Raw genomic sequence first — 23,863 nt, forward strand, 5'->3', positions numbered from 1 at the left:
ATCAAAGCCCCGTTTTGTATTATAATATAATAATAATAATAATTATTATTATTAAAATACATAAAATATGCACATAAAGGAGGCATGTCTTGTGATCAAGGGCTTTACAAATAAACATGACTTAAATTCAGGGTTGGATAGGATTACTTTAACTGAATTACTTTCAATTACTTTTGGATTACTCCAATACCAAATATGTTGATATTAGACAAAAGAAACTAAATATGAAATCAAATTACAAAATTTTGTGCAGGCTTGGGGAGTAACGGAATACATGGAACGGCAAAAATGATGTTGGCAAGCTGTTTGGATTTATTTTCATTTTGTGTCTGTCGCATCCTATGTTAGTTTTGCCAGAGATCAAAGCCAGGAGAGAAAGCTTACCACGTGTTGTGAGTCATCATTTTATTCATAATTAGTTTCTTTTGTCTTTTATTAGCATATTTGGTATTGGAGTCATCCAAAACTAATTGAAAGTTATCCAGTTAAGGTAACCCTACCCAACCCTGCTTAAATTGACTTAAATTGAAGAAGTCCTTTGCAATCTGGTTACACTGTCATTTAATTTTTAGGTCTGACTCATTTTCAATACATAGCGACCTCCAGTGGTGAAAGAATGACTTCATTTATTTGAATAAAAGACTCTAAAGTGAAAATGATAAGAAAACACATGTACTATCTCGTAAACATGATTTTGGGTTGTGAAATTTGTAATTGTACTACACAACCTTAAAGGGGCTGATATCAGGGCCCCCATTTTGCTTCTAAGGAAGCCCGCATGATCATTTTGCCGAGCTAGCTTGTCCTGGTGGTGCTATTAGTGTGGGGAATTAATTCAAAATAAAATAAGGAAAATAGGAAAAGGTAAACAAGCTAAATAACAGTTTGCTTTTTAAAAGTGTAGCTATTAAAAACGTAAAAAAATCAATAAATAACAGGCACGAGTTTCACAAGCCATTTTATTTTCACAACATGAACAAATCCAAAGAGTGCCACAAAACGAAATTTGTCACATTTTACTGTACATCAGTCAGGTCACATTTAGCTTCTCACTAATAAGATGCCGATTTTCAAGCGCAGAATACCCCAAATCTTTGATATTGATATACAGTAGACCCCCGCGATATAGCGTCCCAGCACCTTATTCCACATTTTTCAGTGTGGAATAAGGTGTTTTTACACCCCCCTTTCGTTGCATTTTCTGTTAGCACCAAACCGGCCTCAAGAGGGCGTCAAGAAACAGACAAACTGCAAGACCCCAGAGCTGTTTTCCATTACCCACACCTGACTCTAATCAGGATAATAAATGACTGATCATGAAACTGCTGGTATGCTATTACCCGAACTACTTCCCACAATGCCTTTTTTCATTCGGTTAAGTGATGCGGCGATACAATACTGTATATTTTTGTACTTATTTATTTGCTATGGGTCCCAAGGCTTGCAGTGTTGCTCAAGAGATAAGCAAAAACATGGTAACCAAAGAAACAAAGTTTGCGACTATGAAGAAAAACCAAGGAAAGCCCCCGTATCACTACCCTGCCACCAATCTGCAATCTAGATTATTAGCAAGAATAAGTAAAATAAAGAAAGGGAATCTTCATAATGGTGCGACAATCCTCGTAAGGGGAAGGTTTGTCATCAGTTTCAGTTTTAATCAGCCGTTCCCTGAACCCTCTGCATCCACCCGTACTCTACCGAACCAGCTCAAATAATTTCCCATCAAAGATAAGTCATTTGTCCTTGATATGTACTATAGCAACCCTAATGACCGTAACAGGTACTGTAGCTCCCATTAGAAGTACAGCGGCCCTAATGGCCTTCTTGGTCATTGTGGGTCGCATTTGAAGTCAAAGGGAGCCTATTGACTTCAACTTGAAGTCTTTAAGTATAGCGCCCCTAACGGCTGCGGTGGGTACTGTAGCTCCTATTGGAAGTCATTGGGAGCCTAATGACTTCAATGTAATTTATGTTAATACAGCGCCCTTAATTGCTGTGGTGTGTACTGCAGCTCTCATTGAAGCCAATGGGAGCCAATCGACTTCAACATAATTTCTCTAAGCACAGTGCCCCTAATGACCATGGTTGGTACTGCAGCTCCCATTGGAAATCATTGTGATCCTGTTGACTTCAATGCAATTTTTCTAAATACAGTGCCCCTAACGGCTGTGTTGAGTACTGCATCTCCCATTGGAGCCCAGTGACTTCAATGTCATTCCTCTAAGTCAGGAGTGTCAAACTCGTTTTAGCTGGGGGCCACAAATGCTATACCAAACTCTCACGGGGGCCGGACTAGTAAGTTTAAGTGAAAGAGAGAGGGAGAAAAAGACAGAGAAAGAGAGTGAGGGGAAGAGAGAGCGATAAACAGATAGGGAGAACAAGTGAGACAGTAACAGTGAGAGAAAAAGAGAGCAGAATAGAGATACGAATGGAGAAGAAGCGGGAAATGAATATAGAGGGATAAAGGAAGTGAAAAAAGAGAAAGATAAAAAGAATAAGAGAAGTGAAACGACAGAAAGAGTCAGCAGGAGAAAAAGAGACAAAGTGAGGTGAGAGAGAGGTCGAAAAAGGGAAAGAAAGAGGGTGAGAAAAAAAGAGAAAAAATAGAAAGAAAGGGAATTAAAGTGTAAATTAGAGAGAGAAAATAGAAAGAGAGCAAGACAGAGAAAAAGGAAGAGTTAGAGAGAAATTGAGAAAATAGAAAAGGAGAGAGAAAGAGAGGGTGAACAGGAGAAAGAAAAAGAGGGAGAAATAAATAAAAAAGAAGTGAGTCAGAGAGAAATGGAGAAATACTACCACCATTGTTTTGCAAGTGTAAACTGGCTTTGGTGACATCCGGCGGAAATATTTAAAACTACAGCTCATTTTCCTCTTGCGCTTCTCTCACTGTTGTCTTGCGGGCCGGATTTAAACCATTGATCTGGCCTGCGGGCCGCCTGTTTGACACCTGTGCTCTAAGTGTATATTTATTTTATCATGGTATTTAATCATACATGTATATTGCACATAAGTAGTTATTATTTGAATGTTTTCTTAATAGGGTACCTGGGGTTCGGAGCGCATTAGCTAATTAGGTTTCTATCGGGCAAATTTCACTTTGCGATCCAACCTCAGAATGGATTTGTGTCGTATCCCAGGGGTCCACTGTGCACACAAATCCCAGCAGCTTGAGAATTTTAGATTTATTTACTTTTCAAATACAGATAAATAGCCAGTCACACAATATAACCTGGTTCCGTACAATCAATTCCAACCTCTTCCTTGCGTTTTTCTCTCGCAAAAGAAAATGAAAAAACTCCCAGCTCATCTCCCACTTCCCTCTCACGAACTCCCGGTAAAATATTAGAAGAAGGTGAAGGCGTGGCCGACCAGGTATACAAAACCTGGCCCTCGGGGCAGGTCGGGAGTCCCTCCGCTAGGTAGCTCGGGCTAGCTGAGGACGGTAGAGTTTTCTGGCTCCCGTTGGAGCATCCCGGTGGGAAATCTCCAGAGCTCTTGCGAGAACGTCCGGACGAGCTGAAGGTGGACTCCGACCGGTAGCGGTAAGAAGTCCAACGGGGTCCTCGGGGTTGGTGGCAGCGGCAGCGTAAAATGCGAATAAAAGCTAGCTTGAACTCGCGGTTGTAGCAGGGGTAGATAATTGGGTTCAGGCAGCTGTTGAAGTAGCCCAACCAGAAGATCACCTTGAAGAGGACTTCGGGGGGTCGGAGATTCACGTTGAAGGAACCTGAGGGGGAAATGCAGGGTCAAATGTAGAAATAGACAATAATATACTACAATACAGGGTAGGGGGTTAGGTGAGTTGGATGAAGGGTTACAGATTAGAAGTTAGGGGGGGGCTAGCTGGTTGGAGTCCCTTGGGTTAGGGGAGTCATAAATTACAGTGAAATGTTAGGGTCCTGGTTTGGGGAGGAATGGGGTTATGGTTAGAGTTACTGTTCAATGTTAGGGTGGTTTGGACGGTTAATGTTTAGAAATTAAGGGTTCAGTGCGGAGGTAATCTGGTAAGGGTTTTTGGGTGATGATTAGGGGAGTCAGGTTCAAATAGGATGAGATGAGAGGTTTAAATGTTAGGGGTTAGGGTCAGGGTTGGGTGGGATTAAGGCTAGGGTAATGGTTAGGTTGGGTTAGGGTTATTCTTATAGGTATATGGTAGGTTAAGAGAAGTCAGGTGAAAGGGTTATGTTAAGGCTTTAGGGGATTAAGGAAGGGTTAGGGTTAGTGGGGGTTAGAGTTAGCAGATCAGGGGTTAGGTGGGGCTAGCTGGTTAGGGTTCCTTGGTTTATGGTGAGGGGGGTCAGGAATGAGCATAAAGTGTTATGGTCATGGTTGGGGCATGATTGGGGTTAGGGGTGGGGGTCCAAGAGTTAGCGTTTTACGTTAAGGTGGGTAGAGTGGTTAATGGAGAGTCAGGGTTTAGTGTGGAGGTAATATGGCTTGGACTAGGGGAGTTAAGGGTTAGGTTCATGGTTGGGAAGGATTAAGGTTAAGGTTGATTTTTGAGGTGGTGGTTGGGGGGTGGGGGTGGTGTAGAGTTGGTGTTATAGGTATAGGGTAGGTTAAGGGGAGTGAGGTTAAAATGTTAGGTTTAGGCCTTAGAATAGAATAGAATATACCTTTATTGTCATTGTTACAAAATGGGTTGAACATATTGTGACAACGAAATTGGGAGTCGCACTCCAGTTTCACATTTAACAATGAGGATAAAAGAAAACCAAGAAGATCACGGAACAAAGAAGATAAGGTTATAATTTACACAATATAAAGGAACAAAGAAGATGAGGTTATAATTTACACAATATTTACATAAGAAATGTGGGCATGTAGGATGTTACATACAGTTTTGAGATCGTATTCGTGCAATATGCGTTAAGTGCAAAAATAGTCAACATTGTGCAAAAATAGTCAACATTGTGCAAAGTGAGCATAGGCATGAATACAATTTGACATCTGTATGAGGTAGTGTGTTTGCAAGAGTTTCAGTTTTTTTTGTGCGGTGTGTGTTTAGGGTGCTAATGGCTCTGGGGAAAAAACTGTCTCTGAGTCTGTTAGGGGGTTAAGGAAGAGTTAGGGTTAGTGAGGTTTCAAATCGGCAGATCAGGGGTTAGGTCTAGGGGGGTATGGTTAGAGGCAATGTTTAGGGGTAGGGTTGAGGGTCAGGGGGGATAGGATTAGGGTTTCATTTGTTAAACAGATGCTTGAGCTTATACCAAGTGTTTGTCCTTTGGTGTCAGTGTTTAATGGAGTATTAAGTTGTATACTTATTGTAAAAAAAGAGTTTCTCTTCATGAATTTCGCTTGTCACGGATTCCTTTGGGAATGACCCCCCCCCCGAAAAAGCGTTGGTTCACTGTATTAAAAAATAGTAAATTAAGGCATTTACAGTTATTTAACTCAACAAAGCAAGTTGATTAAACCAAAAAAAATGTCTCTTTCTGTTTAAAATATCACAAAAATATGTTTGTTTATAAATCAACAGTACTGTATTTACTTTCATATTTACAAACTGCCCCCAACACGATGACGTCATTTCACTGACCTCCTTGTTTAACCGCTAGATGGCAGCATTAAAACGGAGAAAGCAATTTAATCATAACAATCAAGGGATAAATTGGATGTTACAAAAATAAAATGAAACACAGGGCTGAAAATCATCTTTTACTATTTTTAGGTAGTCTACAATGAAATGTTAATAAGCAAACGGGACAGTGTGTCACCACTAGATGGCAGAATATCTTAATATATTATTAGACGCGTGAGTTTATAATAAAACGGGTAATATTAGATTTATAGAGAAACTATCTCGGTGCCAATCAGTTGTGAGTTGAGCATTTTTTTAAAATTTGTAATGCAAAATTGTCTTTTCTGAAAGACTAACTAATAATGTAATTAGTTTAAGTGAAACAATGGTTTACCTGTTTAATTGTTACGTGACACTGACAATTCTTTATTCATTGAAACGAAATTCACTAAAAAAAACATCTTAATCCGAGAAAATTTTGTGTATTATTTATTTTCTTATTTTACTATATGTGTTGCATTTTTTTGATAAAATGAAATTAAAAATTAAAAACGTTTTCATTGAGTCAGCTTCCCCCCTGATTTATTGTTATTATTATTATACTTGAACTGAAAGACACACTTTCTTAAAATGAAAATCAATTGAATTGAGTTGGCTGAAAAGTGAGTCAAAGAAAATATGTTGTGGTTATTAAATATATCATAAAATCTGAAAAATAATAAAGAGAATATTTTGGCTTTTATACGGCAGGGTAAAGTTTATTTAAATGACGCTGTGATGAAAAACTGCTTCTGCAGGTCAATTCCAACCTTAATACTAACATTAAATGTTGTCATTGAAAATATAATGACTGCGTAGAAACAGATGCGTTAACGTGAAAGCCAACTCAATCTCGGCTTTTGAATGATTAGGAGGGAATTGACGAGCTCTACGAAATTGGCTGAGTGCTGACTGAGAAGGTTTTGGCTTTGCCTCAAAATGGAAAAGCCTCTTTTATACAACTTCATAAAACCTCCATCTGTATCGTTTTGTTATCAAACAGGAATAACAGCTCCACCTCAAATGAAGCGTTCGTCTCTGCTGGGAGTCATTCAAATTCATGAAGTCAAATGGGTGTTATTTGTTATTTTCTGTTGAATTGGAGAGTCAAGTCAAGTCTAGTCATGTTTATTTGTGACGCCCTTAATCACAAGAAGTTTCAAAGGACTGCACAAACCACAGACTATTACAGACTACAGACTAGTATTACACCATCCCCTGATCTAAAACCTACATGAGGGCAAGGGAAAACTCGAAAACCTCAAGTCAAGTCTAGTCATGTTTATTTGTGATTCCCTTAATCACAAGGAGTCTCAAAGGACTGCACAAACCACAGACTATTACAGACTACAGACTAGTATTACACCATCCCCTGATCTAAAACCTACATGAGGGCAAGGGAAAACTCTAAAACCTCAAGTCAAGTCTAGTCATGTTTATTTGTGATACCCTTAATCACAAGAAGTCTCAAAGGGCTGCACAGATTTTGATTATTATTACACTATCCCCTGATCTAAAACCTACGTGAGGGTAAGGAAATACTCAAAAAACTCAGCATAAGGAAATAAAAAAATGTTGCAGACTCTGACTCAGTACTAAATAAACTTTTCTGTTTCACCTTATAGTTTAGTAGAAACAAGAACCCCCCCCAAATATTACACACTGGGGCTTTGATATGATATTTTAGTTGTTTTGCTATCCGGATACTGAGCGTGTCCGCTCCCACAACGTTGCCAAAATCGATCTCCATCCAAATAAACGTCAACATTATGAAAAATCCATTAAACCAAACGCCCTTTCTAGAACTTTCCATTGGGTAATCATTTCTTAATTGGAGATAATGGAAAAGGACAGACGTGTGGGCTCCTCCAGGCCAGCGCTCCCATAAAGCAAAACAAGATGACATTTATGGACAATTGCCTCCAACATCCGAATAACCTTCTCGAGCTACCGTGCCATCACATGACCCGTGGCTAATTTTAGATTAGCTTTAGCTTCCCTATTCTCTTGTAATGTCACCATGCAGCAGACCCTCGGGATATGGCGACCCCGCCTGGTGATGTTTTCACTTTACGGTGTGGAATGAGATTGTTTTTTTTTTTTTTTTAGGATGCTCCATCTCAGGAGTGTCAAACATGCAGCCGGCAAGCTGTATTAGGCCTGACAGTGGACAAGGCTGAGAAAGAAGCACAAGAGAAAGAAAACGAGCTGCCCTGTTGAATATGTCCACTTGATTTCACCAGAACACTCACAAAACGACTGCAGGTGTATTTGTTTTTCTCTCTCTCTTCCCCCCTCAATCTCTCTCTTTGTGTGAATTTCCCTGCGGGGATGAATAAAGTATCTCTCTTTCTCTCTTTCTCTCTTTCTCTCTTTCTCTCTTTCTCTCTCTTTCTCTCTCTTTCTCTCTCTCTTTCTCTCTCTCTTTCTCTCTCTCTTTCTCTCTCTCTTTCTCTCTCTCTTTCTCTCTCTCTCTCTCTCTCTCTCTCTCTCTCTCTCTTTGCCTCCGCTCTTTCAGACTTTTTTTATCACTTTCTTTTTCCCTCTATTTACCTCTTTCTCTCTCTGTCTCTCCCTCTCTCTCTTGCTATCTCTTTGTTTCCTCTCTGACTTTTTTTCTTTCTCTCAGTCTATTTTTCTCTCTCTCGCTCTTTTTGATCACGTTCTCTTTCCCCCATTTACATCTCTCTCTCTATCTCTTTTTCCTTTTCTCATTCTTTTTCTCTATTTTTCTCTCTTTTCTCTTGCTCACTTTTCTATCTCTTTCGTACTCTCTCTCTCTCTCACTCTCACTTTGTCCCTCCTTTTTTCTTTTTTTTTCTCTCTTTCACTCTTCCACTCTTTATCTCTCCTCTTCTTTCTCTTTTTTGCTCCCTCTTTTATCTCCCCCACAATACGGCAGTTTCTCTTTTCGATCCACAAAACGGATCAATGTGGTATCTCGTGGCTTCACTATACGTATACTAAAAAGAAATAAATGAAAAAAAGAAATCTCTATTTTTAAATCACATTTCTAGAATATGTATTCACACATTGAGTGTTTGTCACATTTGAAGGCGTATTTGCACATTGAAGGCACGCTTTCACAGGACATTAGCGCTCGTTTGGGGTGTTAAATATCTGCAAGGACGGTGTGCCGTCAACTGGAACCGATATTCCCCGAAGACTCATTATTCTTCTCCCGCTAATGACTTATACAACTCATTTAAATATCCATTATTAAAACATTTGCGTCACTGGAAAAAAAACGAAAGATCAAATTTTACACCGGGGGTGTCAAACTCGTTTTAGCGTGGAGGGCCACATCTTTGACTAGTAAAGAGAAAGAAAGAGAGGGAGAAATAGAAAAAAAGGGGAAAGGAAAGAAAGACAACAAACGTGTGAATGAGAGCGAGCGAGAGAGAGAGCAAGAGAAAGATAGAGAGAAAGAGAGAAAGAAAAGAAAGAGAGAATGTGCAAGTGAAAGATGGACATCTTGAGAAAGAGAGAAATAGAAAAAAGAAAGAAATTAAGACAAAGACATTAATAGAAACGAAGAGGTAAAGACACACATATAAAGAGAGAGAGAGAGAGAGAAACAAAGACATTGAAAAGCGAAAAATGCAAAGTGAGAGACGGACAAAGATAGAGAGGGAGGAAAAAAGATAGAGTGAGAGAAAGGAGAACGATAAAAGAGAGCGACAAAGACAGAGAGACTAAGGGAAAAGGTTAAACAAGAGAAAGACAGAGACAGAGAAAGTGAGGAGGAGAGAGAAAGAAAGAGACACAAAGAGAGAGAGAAAGACAGATAAAGAGAGAGAAAAATGAGTAGGGAAAGAAACAGAAAGAAAGCGAGTATGTGAAAAAGATAGAGGGAGAAAAATACAGCGAAAGGGAGGCAAAGAAAAAGAGGGAAAGATGCAGAGAGATAAACAGAAAAAAGAAAGAATGCAAGAGGAAGACATACATAGAAAGGAAGAGAGAGAGAGAGACACACACATAGAAAGACACACGGAAAGAGAGAGAGAAAGAGAGTGAGAAAGACATTGAAAAAGTGAAAAATGCAAAGTGAGAGAGGGACAAAGAAAGAGGGGGAGGAAAAGAGAGTGCGAGAGAAAGGAGAAGGATAAAAGAGAGAGACAAAGATAAAGAGAGACAAAGAAAAAAGAGGAAACAAGAGAGAGACAGAGAGAAAGCGAGGAGGAGAGAGAAAGAAAAAGACACAAGGAGGGAAAGAAAAAGAAGGAAAGAGTATGAGAGAGATAAAGGGAGAAAAAAAAGAACGAGAGGCAAAGAAAAAGAGAGACAGATGCAGAAAGAGAGAGAAAAAAAGAACAAGAGAGATTGGAATAGGGAAACAAATAGAGAAAAAAATAGAGCCAAAGTTTCTTTGTGTGTGTTGCTTGGCTTTGGCCACATCAAGTGGACATTTCAAACTGCAGCTCATTTTTCTCTTATGCTTCTCTCAGCGTTGACTCGCAGGCCGGATTAAAACCCTTGGTGGGCCTGATCCGGCCCGCAGGCCCATATTTTCCACCTATGTCTTAATGCTTTCTCATTTTAAGCGTAATATTCTCTAAAGAGCTCAGGTTAACGCATAAAAACTTGTGTTTTTCCATCTGAGAGCAATGGCAAAAAAATCGAGTGATCCCAGGATTTAATATTAATCCATTTCGATGTGAGGATTGCTGTATAGAGGGGATAATAGTAATGCGTAGCGAACACCAAGTACTCCAGAAGAAAACATTAAAATAACAACTTAATCTATAATAAGTGCTAAATGTGTAAAATGTGTATTTGTGATTACATAGATAGATAGATAGATAGATAGATACTTTACATAACACATATACATAACATTATGTATATAATATATGTATATAGCATAACACAACATATAATAGCATAACATATGACCAAAACATTCCTAGATAAAAATTAAAAGTGACTAAAGAATCCACCAGAGGGTGCTGGAATTTGATACATAAAACGGATGGGCTGCTTTTTGAGTAGTAGCCTTTAATTTAGACTACAATAATTGTTGGGGAGCCCAATTCTTTAGGCCGTATGAACGATGAATAAGAGTAGAGACAAAACATTCCTATATAAAACTAATCCCAGTGAATATTTAAACCACCACAGGGTTTTAAAACTGCATGAGTAACAAAAATAGGTTGCCTTTTAAGATTGTGGCATTGATTTCTGGTTGCAAGGGTTGCAGAGAGAACATACTGTATCTTTGCTGCTATTAATCGCATATGGGAGTGGAGGCAAAACATTCCTGTTTAAAATTAAACTGTGAATAAATGGGCCACAAGATGGTGCTAGAGGTGGATCAATGACACGGATGGGTTGACTTAGTAGTCGCCTTGAATTTAGACTACAAGAGTAGTACAGAAAACAATTTTGGGTGGTAGGAACAGTAAATCAAAATAGAGACAAAACATTCCTATATAAAATTAAGCCGTGTGAATATTTCATCCACCAGAGGGTTTTAAAACTGCATGAGTAAAATAAAAAAAGGCTTCCTTTTGTGGTTGCGGCCTTAATTTTAAGTTGCATACGTTTGCTGCTATGAATCACATATTGGAGTGTTTAAAATCAAACTTTTAATAAATGAGCCACGAGAGGGTGCTAGAGCTGGATCAATGAAACAGATGGGCTGCCTTTTGGATAGCCTTTAATTTAGACTACAATAGTTGTAGAGAGCCCATTTTTTTGGGGTGTTATGAACAATAAATCGGAGTAGAGACAAAACATTCCTATATAAAATTAAGGTGTGTGAATATTTGAGCCACCAGGGGGTTCTCAAACTGCTTGAGTAAAACAAAAAAAGTGCCTTTTGAGATTGTGGCCTTAATCTTTGGTTGCAGAGAGAACATATCTTTGCTGCGATGAATCAAATATGGGAGTGGAGCCAAAACATTCCTGTTTAAAATCAAACGGTGTGAATAAATGAGCCACAAGAGGGTGCTAGTACTGGGTCAATGAAACATATAGGCTGCCTTTTGGGTAGCTTAATTTTGACCACAAGAGTTGTAGAGAGACCAATTTTTTGGGTGTTATGAACAATAAAATGGAGTAGAGACAAAACATTCCTATATAAAATTAACGTGTAAATATTCATCCACCAGAGGGCACTAGAGCTGGATCAATGACACAGATGGGCTGATATTTGAGTAGTAGCCTTGGATTTAGACTACAAGAGTTGTACAGTAAACAAATTTGGGTGATAGAAGCAGTAAATCGAAGTCGGGACAAAAGATTCCTATGTAAAATTAAGCCCTGTGAATATTTCATCCACCAGAGGCAGGAGTAAAAAAATGGCTGCCTTGTGAGGTTGTGGCCTTAACTTTTGGTTGCAGAGGGAACATATCTTTGCTGCTATGAATCAAATATGGGAGTGGAGCCAAAACATTCCTGTTTAAAATCAAACGGTGTGAATAATTAGCCACTAGAGGGTGCTAGAACTACACAAATTAAACAAACGGGTTGCTGTTTAAGACTGTAGCCTTAACCTTTTGACTGCAACATTGAGCATTTCATCAAGTCAATGTTTTTAATTGAATTATGCCGAGAAATCTGTTTTATTTTTGGTAAGAGATCCCCAAAAAAAAATGCTCCCACTTCTCTCTTAACCATTCTCCCTTCTTTAAATCACAGCCTTAGTCGCCATTTCCTGCTTTCATGTCCACGCAATGAATAGAGGTTAAGTAATCCCCGCCGTGGGACGCTTTTTACTGAGTGTGTGGAAAGCCAAGCTCTCCTTAAATGACCGCCATCAATTTTGCCTGTGCTTCCGAATGGACGTGTTTACAAATCCAGTTGATGTAATCCTATTAAGCTTTCATCCCACTTTTAATCATGATTCTATTTTAAAAACTCTCACTTTAATGTCTTCATTGGAGTCTCACGAGGGGCCGGACGAGTAGAGTAAAGGGAATGAAAGACAGACGGAGAGAAAGAGTGAGAAAAAGAATGAAACAAAGGAAGAGAGAAAGAAATAGAGAGCGAAAAAAAGAGAAAGGAATGGAAAGAGGGGAGTAAGAAAATATAAAATAATAATAATAATTTCCTTTGTATTGTCATTCTGTGTAACAATGTACACAGAACGAAATGTCGATACACCTGACCCGTTGTAGCGAGCCGACGCAGCCGCAGCCAACAGAGGGCGCCGCCATTTTACCAATGTTATAAGTCTTAGGTATGACTCGGCCGAGGCGCGAACCAGCGACCTCCCAGTCTCAAAGCGGGCGCCTTACCATCTAGGCTACTGAGCTGGTAAGAGAGAGAGAATGATAGAGAGGGAGGGAGAGAGAGAGAAAGAGAGAGAAGGAGAAAGAGAAATAAAGAGAGAGAGAGGAGAAAGAAATAAAGAGAGAGAGAAAGAGAGAGAGAGAGAGAGGGAGAGAAAAAGAAAGAGAATAAAGAGAGAGAGAGAGAGAGGGAGAGAAAAAGAAAGAGAAAACAGAGAGAGAGAGAGACAATGATAATGATAAAAGAAAGAGGAGAGTGAGAAAAAATGGAGAGAAAGAGGGAGTGAAAGAAAGAGTGCTATAAGATAGAAAGACATATAGAAGGCGAGAAAGAAAGTAGCATAAAGAGAAAGAAAGAAAGAAATAAAGAGAAAGAGGAAGAAAGAAAGAGAAAGAAAGAGAGAGACGAAGAGAAGGAGAAAGAGAGAAGGAGAGAGAAATGATAACAATAAAAGAGAAAGGGGGAGAGTGAGAAAGAGAGGAGAAAAATGAAGAGAAAGAGGGAGTCAAAGAAAGACAAAGGGAATAATAATATAATTTTAACTTGTATTTGTTTCATGCTCTGATGCTTTTTTATGACTTCTTAAAAGAATAGATGCTTTAGCAGGGCTTAAAATGGATTAACAAATTCACATTGAAAACTGTCCCTACTTATGAATGTTTCAGGTTACAAAGCTACATCCAGAACCAATCAAATTTGTAAGTAAAGGTACCACTGTGTGTACGTGTATACATATATATTACAACATTTCTACAAACAGGGCCCTTATACATTATATTTATTTTATTCTGAAAAGAAAAACTATCATACAAATACTACAAAATACCATTACTGTACAGCAATACTGTAATGAAAAAACACTACAACAGAAGTTTTATACCAGAAATTCTACAAAAATACAACATCCCAAAATATTAAAGACATACTAAAAAAATACTACAGTAATACGACAAAATACTACTTTGGAAATACTTCAAAAATACTTTTACACAAGTATTATTATACTGTACAAAAATATATCTTCAGAAATATAATGATAGGAATACTTACAAAATACTGCTACACAAATATTACAATAATAATTGTATTACAGAAATATTGCACCAAAAATTCTACAACTACAGTAATCCTACAAAAATATTGGATACGAAAAATACTACAATAATACAACAAAAATACTACTTTTGAAAAAAATACCTAAAAACTATAATACAAAAATATTCCTACAGAAATATTATAATATAGGAATACTGCAAAGATACTAATACAGAAATATTACGACAGACATACTGCAAAAATACAACTACAGTAATGCTACAAAAAACTGCCAGAAAAATTCTACTATAGAAATAAAACATACTAGAGAATTATTACTTTGGAAAAATGTTAAAATTACTTCTAAAGAAATACTTTATTAAATTACTACTACAGTAATAACATATTACAAACATTCTACAGCAGAAATAATATGACAGGAATACTACAAAAGTACTACTACAGAAATATTACGACAAAAATACTGCAAAAACATAACTACTGTAATACTGCAAAAATACTAAAGATATACTAGAGAAATTCACTCCAAAAATAAAACAGAAAGACTACGAAATACTGTTATGGAGACCCTAGAAAAATACTACTGCAGAAATACTACAATAATACTACAAAAAGACTATAAAACAACATATCAAATGATTGTTAGGCTTTAATCTCTTAATCCATACTTATAATAAGGAACAATAGATTTATTGCAAGTGGGAAAAGAACTGCAAAAGATGCTTAAAGAATTGTTTGCGTTGTTTTTAGTAATAGTAAATAAAATAAACTTGTTTAGACAAATCATCTTTGTTTTTCTTCTATATTTCTGTCTTGCTGTGAGTAAATAGGGGCCCCGTAAGGTTTATGATTGCTTAATAAGCTGAATTGCAATCATTAAGAAGGGGAGTATGTATGCCTTAGAGCACAGGTGTCAAACAGGCGGCCCGCGGGCCAGATCAGGCCCGCTAAGGGATTGAATCCGGCCCGCGAGACAACACTCAGAGAAGCGCAAGAGAAAAACAAGCTGCAGGTTGAAATATGTCAACTTGATGTTGTTAAAGCCAGGTGCATCAAACAAAGACACTGTACTTGTATTTCTTTCTCTCTCTCTCTCTCTCTCTCTCTCTCTCTCTCTCTCTCTCTCTCTCTCTCTCTCTCTCTCTCTCTCTCACTCTTTCACTCTTTCACTCTCTCTCTCTCTCTCTCTCTCTCTCTTCTCTCTTTCACTCTCTGTGTTTCTATTTTTCTCTTTCTTTGTTGCTCTTTGTCTCTTTCTCTCTCTGTGTCTTTTTAACGGCTTTTGCGATAACTTCCTTTTTTCCTTTTCTCTCTTTTCTCTTTCTCTCTTCCTACCCTTTGCGCTTTCTTTTCTCTTTTCTCCCCTTCTGTCTTTCTATTTCTCTTTGGATTTCTTTCTTCCTCTCCCTTTACTTTCCCCGTCTCTCGCGACTTTTTATCTTTTGTTTCTCACGCTCTCTCCCTCTCTCTCTTTTTCTTTTTTTAGTCCCGCCCTCTCTCCTTTTCCCTCCCTCTTTCTCTTATTTCTTTATCTTTTTCTTTCTCTTTAATCTACTAGTCCGGCCCCTGACAGAATGTTTGTTCTATCGTGTGGCCCCCGAGTTAAAATGAGTTTGACACCCCTGCCTTAGAGAATTAGAATTTCTTTCTTGATTTTGGGTTTCAGCTTTTCATTAGGGTGGGACGGTGGCTCCTCAATTTCCACCAGTTGAGGAACACTGCACAACACAATACAGCAACATCTCGTGCTCGAATAATACACACTGTCCCTTTAAGAGAGCAAATTTTCTAATGTGAACTCACCAATGGGCAGAGCGAGGAAGAAAGGCAACCAACAAAGCGTAAACATCCCCACCACCACTCCCAAAGTCTTGGCCGCCTTCTTCTCCCTGGAGAACTTGAGAAGTTTAACGGTGAGGGAACTCCTGGCCTGTTGTCCTCGTCCCTTACCCACCGGCGCCTCCTCCTGCACCTGAGCCCCTTTGTGGATCCTCAAAGTCAGCTCGCCCGAGTCGATCCTCTCCCGCATGACGCCCGCCTCCAAGTTGCGGGTGGTCCTTTTGGCCACCACGTACACTCGGCAGTACATCACCAAAATGACCACCAGGGGGATGTAAAAGGAACCCAAGGAGGAGAAGAGTGCGTAAAAGGGTTCCTCAGTGATGAGGCAGATGTTCTGGTCTGGAGACGGAGGTTGCTTCCATCCCAAAAGTGGCCCGATGGAGATGACCACAGACAGCACCCACACCCCTAGCATGGCGAGTAACGCCCGTTTCTCGGTCACCACGCCCGGGTACTGCAACGGGTGACTCACCCCGATGTAGCGGTCGATGGAGATGACACACAAACTCATGATGGACGCCGTGCAGCACAGAACGTCCACCGCCGCCCAAACGTCGCAGAAGATCCTCCCGAAGACCCAACGGTCCAGGATCTCCAGGGTGGCCGAGACGGGCAGCACGGTGGTGCCCAGCAGGAGGTCGGCCATGGCCAGGTTGACGATGAAATAGTTAGTGGGCGTGCGCAGGTGCCTGTTGCACACCACCGATAAGATGACCAGGATGTTCCCGGCGATGGCGAAGGCGATGAAAGCCCCCAGGACCAAACCCAAAGGGATGGCTCTGCCCAGTTCCACCGGGGTGCCCCCCGAAGTCTCGTTGCCCCAGGAATCGCTAACATTGTCGCTTCTCATGCTCATTTTGCTCCCCCATAGCAGGCTTCACATGCTCTCTCCCTGCAAGTCCGGAGAACTTGCAGAGTTGAGACGAAACGCTCCCCCACTTACCACCTTCCCCCACCTCTTCTGCAGTCCCGTGGGGGGGGGAGGCGGTGTGAAGTCACCCACTTACCCTACGCATCGTCGCAAAGAGAGGAGAGTGAGGTAGTACCCGCCTGATCCTCTATTTATGCAGCCCCCATGTGGGAGGGGGCTTCAGCAGAGGAAAGCAATTTGTGGGCAAAGTGCATTACATTGGTTCAAACATGTAAGGAAAATCAAATATTGGTGCATATACTGAATCCAGGATTCTCTTGTATACTTTTGGGAGGACGGGAGCAAGACCAATTAGATTTGAACAATTTCAATCAGGGAAAATTTGCTCGGTACACAAGCTATTAGATCTACAATCCTGAAACAAATTAAGCTTGTAAGAGAAGAAGTATAACTGTTAGATTTGTCTTCGGCTACGACTCGTTTTGATCCCTACTGCGTCTGCTCTCCCGTCTCGGCTTACGACCCATTTTTGATCCCGACTACGTCTACTCTCCCGTCCTGGCTTACGACTCGTTTCCGACCATGTTTTTGCTCTCTGTCTCGGCTATCGACCTGTTTTTCCGTCCCTGACACCGCCATCGCCCGCTACGGAAGATCCACTTCCGTATTTGGATCAAAGTCTGATCGCGAAAGCGACTTGCTTCCTGCGTCTAGAGAGCACCGGATCGCGGGCGCTGCCCTTCCTCTCTCTATCTCAATAAACTTGTGAGAAACGTTACGCTATTGGGTCCTGTTTCCGTTATGTTCCTACATCTCGTGAGAATTGATCATGATTTGGTTCTTTCGTTGCACTTTTTTTACTGAGGATGAATGGTCTCAAGAAAGTTATAGATAAGGGAAAAGGAAATCAGTTAGAACAACCAATCCTCGTCTAGTAATCTCCAAAAATGTGCTTAATGCCCCAGTCTGTAATATTTGACCATTAGATGGCACCGTGTTGTCCCGGTGCAAGCAAGGGCCAGGGCCATAGAGCACATCGTGGCGGCAGGATCTTTTTTTATGGAATGCAAGTATTTTGTACCCGCAAGATGTGGGTTTAGACTCGGTCCTGTTCCTGTTGGTATTTACTGTCCGGTATTGTTCCCGTTTATTTTGTCCTGTTTAATTTCGATTTCCAGTTTTGTTTCCGTCTATTTTCGTCCTGTTCATTATTTTCTCCAGTTTTCGTCCCCGTCTAGTTTGTCCTGTTTATTTTCGATATCCTGTTTCATTATCATGTCTGTCCTGTCCTGTCCGGTATCGACCCCATCAGTCCGATATCAACTCAGGCAATTGGTATCGATCTCGTCGGCCTCTGGCTTCCTATTATTTCGCGCCAGACTGCTGCCTAACGTGCATGACTTTCCCGTGATATAAAAGGTTTGTGTGAGTAACGTCACGTGTTTGGGTCCTGATCCTGTTCTGGTTCATGACCGTATGATTTGTTATTCCAACATCCATTGCAGCCTGGTCATCCTGGGAGGGGAATTACCTCATGTGCGGTCCCTTCTCAAGGTTTCTTCATTTTCATCATGTTGAGGTTTTTGAGTTTTTCCTTGCCCTCATGTAGGTTTTAGATCAGGGGATGGTGTCATATAGTCTGTGGTTTGCAATAATCTGTGGTCTGTGCAGCCCTTTGAGACTCTTTGTGATTAAGGGCGTCCCAAATAAACATGACTTGACTTACCAATAGATACACTAAATACACACTGCCCCTTTAAATTGACAGCAAAAGACTGGCAATTGTTTCTCATTGCCAAACATTAGAAATCATTCCTTTTTGTTAAATCAAAACAGAATTTTCCATGATTCGTTATTTTCTCGGGACGTGAGAAGATTTATTCAAGGGACTTTCGAAATTCAGCGAGTGTAGTTTTATTTTAGCTATAAGTGGTTTTCCAAGCCATAAAGCAAACAATTGAGTTTATTCCAACTCTTTCTTGCTGAACCTTTTTTGGGTCTATGCTCCGTGCATGAGAAACCGTTCTTTGCCTTTTGAATAAAATAGGAGACCCCCGGGTTACAGCGTCCCCGCCCTATGATATTTTCACGCAAGGAAGATAGTGTATTTGTGGCCCCTCCTTACAGCATTTTAAACCAACGAAATTAACTGTGCGGTGTTCATGCAAAACACAGTGCGGGTCACTAGTCTCAGATAAGTCTCAAAATAGAAAGAATCAATTTTATTTTGAAAAGCTCCAGATGACCTTAACAAAAGTGGCTGGAGTTGTTTTATTTTGTCAAAAATAGCCGTCTTGACGCCTGCCTGTAAAAAAAAAATCGATACCAGCCCACGTCCTTGAGTGGGCTCCGAACAATACGGCTGATGTTGTGTAATATGCAGAGGCCGGTATAACAGCCCAAAATTGTACTCAAGTAAAAATACTGTTATTTAAAAATAATATGACTCAAGTAGTACTAAAAATGACCTGAATAGAATTAAAAAAGTGAAAAAATGTCCTCCTGATGGTGTCCTGAATAACTGTAGAAACGTCTTATATATTGATTTTTTTTTCTTTAAAACAATCATTTGATCAGATCATCAAAGTCCATCGAATCAACAATAAATGACAAGTATATGTCCTTGTAAGTCTGTGTACTCAGACTGTTTGTTTGGATGAACCCTCTGTGGATTGGAAACGGAAAAAATGAAAAAAATATTTATATATGAGAAAGAGAATGAGAGAGATAGGATGAGAAAGAGAGAATAAGGAAGAAAATTAGAGTCAGAGAGAGAGAGAATAAGAAAGAGAATGAGAGAGAGAAATAAAATAAGAAACACAATGAGAGAGACAAAGAGAGAGAGAGCAAAGTAGAATAAGAAAGACAATGAGAGAGAGAGAGAGAGAGAGAGAGAATAAGAAAGAGAATGAGACATAGAGAATTAGAGAGAGGGAGAAAGAGAGAGTGAAAGACAATAAGAAAGACGATATATATTCATGAGAGAGAGAGAATAAGAAAGAGAATGAGAGGGAGAGAGAAAGAAAATAAGAAAGACAATGAGAGAGAGAGACAAAGAGAGAGAGCAAAGAAGAATAAGAAAGACAATGAGAGAGAGCGAGAGAATAAGAAAGAGAATGAGAGAGGGAGAGAGAATTTGAAAGAGAATCAGTGAGAGAAAGACTATAAGAAAGAGAACAAGAGAGAGAGAGTGAGAGGGAAAGAGAATGAGAAAGAAAAAGAGAATAGGAAAGAGAGAGAGAGCAAGGGCGAGAGAGAGAGAGAGCAGTCAAAACCTTCCTAACCCTGCTCACAAGTGCTACCTCATAGGTTTTAGAGTCACTGGTCAAATCTAAATAAAAGAAACGAGGTCTCTGCCAAAATGACTGCGCCTTAGCAGAGACGGACAGACGCTTACTTACGCGGAATGTATTTAAGTAACGGGTACAATGTAGCACAATGTAGCAGAGTGAGTGTACAGTTTCTTTTTCACCAATCTACTCAGGTAAAAATAAAAAGTATAGTGATTTGAAAATACTCCTAGAAGTACACAAATACCCCATTCTATTTATCACATGCATTTTGCCGGCCCCTGCTCAACCAAGGATAATGGATCGCGGCTGCTCAAGTTCATTTTAGGAAGGGAGGAAAAAAGAATCGCCACGCAGAAAAGACAAACCGTTTTCAGCAATGATGAACTGGTAATAATGTAAAGGATTGCAGCCAAAACAGTGCGGTTCATTTTAGGTGGGTAACATGGCTAGCTTCAGTGGCCTAAACCTGAAAAAGAAAGCCTTGCTTCCTTGCTCTCAGCAGGGGTCCACCAGGGATAATGGCCACAACTGTGCATTTCATTTTAGGCAGGCCAGAACAGCATGCCTACCGACAAAAGGGCCTTCTGCTGGTCCCCGCCAGCAGCAATATGGTATTGGGGATAATGGATCGCAGCCTGTATCTTCCTTCTGGCCAGGCCACAGTTTTTTTCACCATCAGGAGGCGCTAAATAATACACACTGTCCCTTAAAGAAAGTGGCTATCAATATTCAATTTTGAAATGCTGTGGTGGACTAATGTAATAATAATGTAGACTCAAGTATATGGATGCATGCTGGATCTCGTCCATATATTTGCATAATTATGCTGCCATCATGGCAGTCCTGATTAAATAAAATTTTAGTAGCACTTAAATGGAATATTCATAAAGAAGTCACTTAGAAAACTATTTTGAAAATCCATTCATGGAATTTAGAGAAATAATGTATGACAGGGCCATAACTGTTCTTCTTTCTTTACTTATGGAGATCAAAATATTTCTACATTGTTTAGATCGTTCGGGTTATTAGCTAAAATAACAAAATAGTATTAACTAAGTAGTACTCGTGTTTGATATATGTGTGTATAAAAAATGTCATTTTGCTTGCTGTGGTGTAATGTGACTTAAGCTGGTCAAGTGGAGTCATGGTGGATGCAGAGAGGGGAGGAAACGGTGGATTCAAATTTAAACTGACTTTCAAACTTCCACTTTCCAGGATTTTCATGCTCCTAATGTCATTATTACCGATGTGAATCACAAGTGCCCGCTTATTTAGCACCAACTGTCGCGGGTTCTGATTGGCTCCCTGTCACTATCTGAACCCAGTCCTGTCAATCCCCTGTTGTCAGTCCGTCTGCGAACCTCTGTTTTTACAAGGCAAGCCTTCTTCGACCCTGACTCCAGCCTGTCCCGTTTTTGCTCCCGTTTGTCTCAGCTATGACCCGTTTTGATCCAGACCATGTCTGCTCTCCCGTCCCGGCTTTTAATCTCTTTTGTCCTTGACTACGGCTTCTCTCCTATTCTTGCCTTACGACTCGCTTACGACCCCGACCACGTTTTTGCTCTTCTGTCCCGGCTACCGACCCGTTTATGATCCCGACTACGTCTACTCTCCTGTCCTGGCTTACGACTCGTTTCCGACCCCGACCACGTTTTTGCTCTCCCTGTCCTGGCAACCGACCTGTTTTTCCGTCCCTGACACCGCCATTCCTTTTCTCTCTTTTCTCTTTCTCTCTTCATACCCTTTGCGCTATCTTTTCTCTTTTCTCTCCCGTCTTTCTATTTCTCTTTTGATTTTTTCTTCCTCTCCCTTTCTTTTCCCCCTCTCACGACTTTTTATCTTTTGTTTCTCACGCTCTCTCCCTCTCCCTCTCTCTCTTTTTCTTTTTTTTTTCCCGCCCTCTCTCCTTTTTCCTCCCTCCTTCTCTTATTTCTTTATCTCTTTTTCTTTCTCTTTAATCCACTAGTCCGGCCCCCGACAGAATGTTTGTTCTATCGTGTGGCCCCCGAGTTAAAATGAGTTTGACACCCCTGCCTTAAAGTGAGGACGTCATGAACTAGAGATATTGTATTCCAGAAGTTTACTGTTATTATAGTTGGTATTGTTCCAACTCAATCAGGGATAACAGATTTTGAGTTAATTAGTGACTCTACTTCATAAAATGTAATTTGCTATTGTGGACAAGCGCAGTTTAGTTTGTGTTTGTTTAAGTTGAAGGTCATTGTCCCCGAAGCATTTTTCCACCAGATCCCACGAAGCTGCGACATCCCGTGTCACTTTATTGAACTTAAGATCAAGAAGATGATTTTGTATTTGTATTTAGTTTTGAAGTATTACTGTAGTTTTTTTGAAGTATGAATGAATGAATGAAAACTTTATTTCGAACATTATAAAATAAACAGGACAAAAACAATAACTCAATAACAAAATAATGTTAACATGTTCAAAAATGAAGCAGACTCTTATTTTCCCTACCCTTTCATCTTCCCTATTAAATACATTTTACAGATCCTCTTCTCCTCTTGTGTCTATTATAACAAAGTCTCATGGATATACATATTACATAGGTCAGATATCAATAATTACAATAATAACAAGTCACATATTTTATACACTAATCATCGTAGTACCCATCCCTCAACGTCATAATGCCCCTAGTCGCCAAACATCACTGCAACACCAATGATAATAACAACAATAGCAATAATATTAATCAACAGTTATGATATAACAATAGCAACAATAACAACAAGTTAACCATAGTTGTAAACTCAGTATTTCCAATCTCCCGTATCACTCATACGCCATTTTCTTCATCTCTGCATTCTGCCAGTGTTTTTTTGTATTTAAATTTGAACAAGTGAATAGTTTGACATAGTTTGATCTGGTCTTGTAAATTGTTCCAAAGTTTGACTCCACACACAGACACACACATACTTTTCCTGGTGGTTCTCACCAGTGGGATTTTGAATTTACCACAGCCCCTTAAGTTATAATTTCCCTCTTTCCGAATGAATCATTTTTGGATGTTTTTGTGGACCTTAAATAGCAGTTATAACATAAAAATATTTACAAAATCATCCAATGTTAATAATTTGGACTGCTGGAATAAAATATGAGTATGATTCCGATATCTTACCCTGTGTATGGTTCTAATTGCACATTTTTGGAGGATAAAAATAATAATAATAATAATAATAATTTCCTTGTATTGTCATTCTGTGTAACAATGTACACAGAACGAAATGTCGATTGCACCTGACCCGTTGTAGCGAGCCGATGCAGCCGCAGCCAACAGAGGGCGCCGCCGACCACTTTTTAAGTCTTAGGAATGACTCGGCCGGGGCGCGAACCACCGACCTCCCAGTCTCAAAGCGGGCGCCTTACCATCTAGGCTACTGAGCGGGCTGCAGTCAACTTTTGTAATTATTGCCCCAGACCTCTGCACAATATGTGCAGTATGGCAGAACTAGACAATAAAATAAATACAATGAAATATAGTTTAAAATGAATTTGGCTCTATTAATTATTGAAATGCTTTTAGATACTTTAGTTTCTTTGTGTCTGATGTGTGTTTTCCAGCTTAATTTATTGTCTACTTTGACCCCTAAAAACTTAATTTCTGATACAGTGTCTATTGCAGCACCATCCATTTTTACTTCTAAATCTTGATTTTCCTAGCGATTACCAAAGAATATTACTATTATTTATATCCATACTTTAAGGTTAATTAATTCACGATTAATGCAGGTTACCAAATCAATATAGTTATCATTTGAATAGAAAATTTTTGTGTCGTCTGCACTAATTTACTAGTTTTGAAACATTAAAAATATCATTAATATATAAATTAAATAACTTTGGACCCAGGATAGAACCCTGTGGTACTCCACAACAGATGTCCAAGTACCGTATTTTCCGCACTATAAGGCGCACCTAAAAGTCTTAATTTTTTTCAAAAGCTGACCATGCGCCTTATAATACAGTGCGTCTTATTTATGGATC

At 39.5% G+C, this 23,863-nt stretch overlaps 1 protein-coding gene and 1 long non-coding RNA gene across 2 annotated transcripts in view; one reads left to right on the forward strand and one right to left on the reverse strand.

The window, feature by feature from the left end:
• Positions 1-23,863, forward strand: part of LOC148360246 (uncharacterized) — a 68,890-nt gene that overhangs the window by 13,970 nt on the left and 31,057 nt on the right. The window lies entirely within an intron of this gene.
• Positions 943-16,736, reverse strand: LOC148360247 (alpha-1A adrenergic receptor-like). The gene is made up of 2 exons (XM_088343785.1): positions 15,656-16,736; positions 943-3,727 (listed from the first exon to the last, which is right to left on the reverse strand). The coding sequence occupies exons 1-2, from the start codon at positions 16,548-16,550 to the stop codon at positions 3,216-3,218; spliced, it is 1,407 nt and encodes a 468-aa protein (XP_088199911.1). The 5' UTR covers positions 16,551-16,736; the 3' UTR covers positions 943-3,215.

This window comes from Urocampus carinirostris, chromosome 9 (assembly GCF_059441175.1).
Source record: "Urocampus carinirostris isolate Australia breed hairy pipefish chromosome 9, RoL_Ucar_1.0, whole genome shotgun sequence".
Taxonomy (NCBI): Eukaryota; Metazoa; Chordata; class Actinopteri; order Syngnathiformes; family Syngnathidae; genus Urocampus; species Urocampus carinirostris.